This window comes from Pygoscelis adeliae, unplaced genomic scaffold (assembly GCF_000699105.1).
Source record: "Pygoscelis adeliae isolate BGI_AS28 unplaced genomic scaffold, ASM69910v1 Scaffold57, whole genome shotgun sequence".
Lineage (NCBI taxonomy): Eukaryota > Metazoa > Chordata > Aves > Sphenisciformes > Spheniscidae > Pygoscelis > Pygoscelis adeliae.
In genome coordinates this window covers 16020201-16025957 of record NW_008825615.1, presented here as the reverse complement: position 1 = coordinate 16025957, position 5757 = coordinate 16020201, and the positions used below count along the sequence as shown (strand labels likewise).

The window sequence follows — 5757 nt, the reverse complement described above, 5'->3', positions numbered from 1 at the left end:
GGGGTGTGTGGCCGATGGGGTGGGCAGGGCTGGAAACAAGGAGGGCCCCTCGGCCAGGAGAGGGAACGACTGCCCCTTGGGGTGGCTCCCGGTACGCCACCGCCACCACCCTGCTCTGCCGCCACGCATCGGTGTCTGGCTCGCTCTTCCTGTCCTGGTCGGTCATGCCTTGATCCTGTCTGGTTTCTTCTACACCTTTCTAAATTTCTGCCTCGCTAGGTGGCCTTCTGACGTCTATTTTCCCCACTGTAACCGCCTTCTCTGAGATCTTGTAGCATGAGTTGCCCTTCACAAGAACCGAGCTCTACTCAGAGCTCTTCTAGTTCAAAAAAGCTCCAAACCCTCCCTCATTTTCCTTTCCATCCACTGTACAAGAACTACAAAGTGCCTTGTCTTTTGTTGCAGTATATTTGATTAGCTAAAATTGGCTAATTATTGTAAAATACACCTTTGATCCTACTGCAGGTGCATGCAGCTTTGAAGTAATGTTCCTTTAAGTTCCTAGTTTGACCTTCACTGAAATCCTCTAACCTGTTTTTCTGGGAGAATTGTAACTATGAAGGTTCTAAAATATTTGATGTAAGAGGAAAGTATTGTTTTTTCGAATGCGAGTGCAATATTTTTCACAGTAGAGCAATGAAGAAAAAAAGCAACTGGCAAAAGCTGCCCTGGTCCAGTAGTAGAATGAACACAATTAAAAGCGCATTGGAGTAGACTTGTCTTAAGTTCCCATGTATATCTGAAGTCAGGGTACTGCTAATAAGACTTTTCCCTGTGGTTTGGCTAAGGAGGTGTTTTATGTTCCATATTTCTCTTGTATGTTAAAAGTATTTCTAGTGATTATAAAAATGTCAATCTTTATAAAAGTACTTCTACTGTTGGAGTGTTATTCTGGTTTTCATTTAGAAAGAAGACAGATAGACACTACATAATAATGAATCAGAGGGACATACGTAGTAACAGGTAAACTAAGATACTTAAGCAATGTTTGCCAAGGATGGCCCTTTTAAATTGACCCTTTCAATTTTATTCATGAGTTCTGAGAGTTGTCTGGCCTGCAGTTTGTGTGAAGTTGGTTTTGGTGAACCAGCATTCCTCCAGTTTTCTGGAACTTCCCTGATTCATCATTCAGAATGGGCAATTGGTATGGCCGATGGAGCTGTAGGTCACTTTAGTGCCTGTCCTAAGTAAAATTAATGAAGGGATTGTTACGAGTTTGATTTGCTTATCCCTCCATGTCATTACATCTGGGTTTGTTTGTTTGTTTAAAGACCTTCTCAACCAAGGCTGACTTCATTCCTTGAAGAGATTATTAATCTGGTTCATAAAGGAAGCGACTTTAAATGCGATATACCTAAAGTTACATAAAGCAGCTGACATGAAATTGTATTAGCCCCTGTGATATGTACTCAATTTGGGGTGATTCAGTATAAATAAGGTGGAATTTTAAGTCAATTGGAAATGGTTAAGTAAGATTTCTGCAGAGTTTTTGGGGGTTTGGGGAAGGAATAATTCCATTACATTTATTTAATTATGTTCTGTAATTTGTGTTACATCAACTTGTCCAAAAATTTTTGATTAACCTGAAGATTAGCAGTGATCAATGATAAGGGTAAGCAGTCACATAAAGATACTGCATTGCTTGTTAAGCTGGTAGTGTGTTTTAAATAGACCAAGTGAAAAGTTGTGTAATTAGTGGCAAACCCCTAAGTTTGTTCCATTACAACTAATTTAAGGGACTGAAATACTCTAAAAAGAACATTCTGCTGCAAACATGTGATACTTTGATTATTAAAAGCTATACTTGCTACCAAATACAATATGTAGAAAGGCAAAATTTTGTTGGAAAGGCAGTTTAACCAGTTTTACCGTAGTATATGCTTCATCAGCTGTTTGTTGTTTTTTCTCTTCTGATCCAGATATATCTGCATTTGTGGAAGTTTGGTCATCTAACAGAACAGAAAATTACTCGAAAACCTTTGAACAGCAACTTCTTGATATGGGAGCAAAAGTAAGGAAACTATTTTGAAATAAATAGAATAGGAAAGCTCTTAATTGCAAACCAGCTTGCTTGTTCTGCTTGTCATGTATATTTCTTCACAGTATGAGTTTTTAAAGTGCAGGAAGGAAGATAATCACAGACCTGAGAATAGACAAACGTGCTGTAAAATTCTTATTGACAGATGGGAAATGCATTTAAAGCTTCCCTATATCTATAAACCTCTTTGTACATTAATATGGTAGCATGCATTTGTTGTGAAGTATTGGGCTTGCCACATGCCGTGGGCAAACCAAATCTAAGTGTTGAAAACCTGTAGTTTACATGTACCTTGTGTTGTTTTGTTTTCTTTAACTTGTAGGCAGCTGCTCTGTTGTTACTACAATATTTTCTAACCCAAGGACCATGACATTTTATTCTTCCATTCGCTCTCCTACAAATGTGGTTCAACTCCAGAAAGTGCTAGTAAAAATACATCTAAGAGACATTAGATGTCTCAGTGATTTTTTCCATATCAAGTACAGTTGACTTGTAGGTGCAAAATATGTTTAATTGACAGCTGTAAAATTTCAATCAAAGACCAAAGTCAAACTGGCATCTTCCCTTCTTGCACATTATTACCAGTTAATGGAGATTTTTACAGCCCACATCATGCTCTAAATAACACTTGCATGAACTCCACGTGCTTTTTAAGTGGCCACATTTAGGTGTATCTTACTGTAATTTAGGAAGTTTTGCTAATCTCCCCAAAGCCTCCCTTTCTGTATGAATTTAGCTGAGATAGTGTGACAGAACAGTAGAATAACTGGCTTTATTATGAAAGGAAATGCAACTCGCCATAAATAATTTGAGTAAGAAATATTTCTTGTTCTTTTGTGCTGTACTATCAGATCTATGGAATTCTGATGATGTTAGGCTTTTCTCACAGAAAATATGACAAAGCATAAGGCTCAAAATTCCTCAACTTGATCAAAAAGTGGCTGGATATGGTGAGAGGTATAGGTAGATGACACAGATGAGCCTATTTAGCAGATAGCTATGACTGAAAAGGGGCGGTCCTGTCCCTTCAATATTCCAGACACTTCCTTCCCTTTTACTGGGCTGAGCACATGATAGTAAACTGCCTTGGCTCACTCTGTCAGGAAAGAAAATTCTAAATTAGTTTTTCACTATATTGTTGATTCAGACATCTCAAGCTAAGGTCAGGTGAGCAGCAGAGGACGTCCAGGGTAAGGGAGGAGACAGGAGAGGTGAGAGGGAGGTTTAAGGTGGTGCTCCTCCATAATTTGGAGGCAAAGCTATATCAAGCATCTGTCTCCTTAGAACGTGGGCTGTGAGCCGGATACTAGCATAAGCGAGTAAGCAATTGTATCTGGAGTCATAACTTATTCTGAAAGAGATTCATTGGTCCTGTATACCTAGATACTTAAATATCATGGGTTTTTGTCTTCCAAGAAGCAATAAATCAGCTTGCCACCAGAAATCTTTTGAAAAGCTGAATAGTTTTCTTAAAGCCAAATGTAGATCCAACGTGTTGGGAGCCAAGTATAGTGATGCAATTGAGAGCACACCAGAAGGCTACACAGCTATTTCCATTTGGCTGTGCTGAGAAGATGCTGCTGTAAAATATGAATTCTACTGATCTCACCATGTCAACATTCACAACAACTTAACAAACAGTTTTATGTGTAGGATGTTTAGTCTCCACAAAAGGAAACTTTGGTTGTGAAGAATGGAGTATCTAGAACTAAAAATGTTATCACTTAGTTGTCAGTAAAGGCTGATAACTGAAGATTTGATCAGTTGTACAATGCAATGAAAATGTCAGGTATGATATTAGTTGTACTGACTTAAGTTTTCTGTATTTCTCACTTTTTAAAGTGTTCCCATATAAATTTTTTTGTTTGTAGTAGCTTCAGCCTTCCCTCAAAACTAAGTGATCTTTATTGATGAGAATTAGTTTAAAGGATGAGATTAGCTGTATTCTTTAAGCCTGTGAGTTCTTTGCTAAATAAAAAAATGTAATTTGGCATTTCTTTGGATAGTGGCAACTACTTTCTGTACTGGGTATTGTATAAGAAATTATGTTGGGCTACATAAACAAAAATGTTGTAAGATTAGTGATACAGCTAGAGTAGGGAGATGAAAATGATAAATTAGAGAAAAGAAGTTTGAAAACAAAAGGCTACTTTAGCCAGTTGCATTGGCTTGACTAATGAGACTTGAGTTTTGATTGCTTGAGGCTTCCTGCGAAGACGAAAAGATCAAAAGAGTCCTTGGCATAATGTTTAGAATAAGTTTTTACGCTAATGGTTTATACATTAAAAACAGACTCCGCTAGCTAGTTTCATTAGCATTTTCTGATTATCAGACTTAAAGATGAGCTCTCTGTGTACTTCTGCAGGTTTCAAAAACTTTGAACAAGCATGTGACCCATGTAGTCTTCAAAGATGGACGTTTGGCTACATGGAGAAAAGCACAGAAGATGGGTGTAAAAATAGTTTCTGTACTCTGGGTGGAGAAGTGAGTACTCCTGAATATAACGAATGTGATCCATTCCAGAGATAATGGATTCTAGTATTGTTTTGTTTAAAAACTTAAGTATAGTACCTGTTTTTTTAATGTACTTGAAATAGTGATAAATCTATGAGTAAATTATAACTTTCCTATGACATTATTCCTATTATTAAGCATGTTACTTGCATAAAAAGGTAAAATGTTAACTCTTGAAAAATGAGTGTGTTGAAGTAGTTCCATAGTATATTTGTCAACCATTCAGTGCTCACTCCTTTGCTCCTAGATGGCATGCATAGGCAGTGAAGACCAGATATTTACGTTGAGTAGAATGCTTCCATTTTCATATGAGAAAGCACATTTCATTAGGGACATAGTACTGTTTCTCTACTTAACTCCTGTAGCCAGAATATATCCTAGCAAGAAAGAAAAAGATCCATATGTAGCCTGGCTTTTAAGACATTTGGCAGGTTCAGAACCGCACTGCTTGAAGATTCTCAACTACCATACAGAAAAAGTTAAAAAAAAAAAAAAAAAAAAAAAAAACAAATTTCAGCTTGTGCAGCCAGTCCATGAGAATTTACTGGTCCATAGCTGCTTCTCTGAGTTTACAAAGTGGTTGTGAGGCCTAACTTAGATTTCAGATGAAATGTAAAAACACTTACAGTGTTTAAGAAAATGCATGAGTTAAACACTCCAATCGATAAATTGCTGTGATGATGGAAATCAGAATATAAGTCAAGTAAAGAGGCCCTTTCCTATACCAATTGTAATATACATGGAAAGGTAGAAGTCTGCTAAGTGCAAAAGTAAAAAAGAAAAAAAGGGGGGAGGGGCAAAACTCAGTTCTGCAGCCACTTAAATGTGGGCCAGTACAACTCGCGTCAGTTCGCGCAGGCAGGGCGCGCGGGGCAGGGCGCGCGGGGCAGGCGAGCCCTGGGTCCTGCGTCCCCCTCCTGGCTCTAGCGGCCAACTCAACTGGTAGTCGTCGCCCTCCCAGAAGAGGACCGGCCATGGTGTCTACTCAACCAAAAGCCGTTGCCAGAAGGAATGTGGCGACCCGGACAGAGGCCTCGCGCAAACACTCAGCTGTCCAGGTCTCTGGCTGCAGGGAGTGCCTGAGCCTGTCGGCTGTAGTGGAGGGAGGCAGAGACGACACCTGTGTGCGATGTGACCAGGTGGATGATCTGCTCTGCCTGGTGGTGGAGCTGAAGGAGGAAGTGGAGAGGCTAAGGAGTATCTGG

At 39.1% G+C, this 5757-nt stretch overlaps 1 protein-coding gene across 1 annotated transcript in view; it reads left to right on the top strand.

The window, feature by feature from the left end:
- MCPH1 (microcephalin 1) overlaps window positions 1–5757 on the top strand; it is a 183353-nt gene that overhangs the window by 38924 nt on the left and 138672 nt on the right. The window contains exons 2-3 of the mRNA XM_009333260.1: window positions 1920–2011; window positions 4404–4522. Coding sequence (XP_009331535.1) covers window positions 1920–2011; window positions 4404–4522 — 211 coding nt within the window. The remainder of the gene's footprint in view (window positions 1–1919; window positions 2012–4403; window positions 4523–5757) is intronic.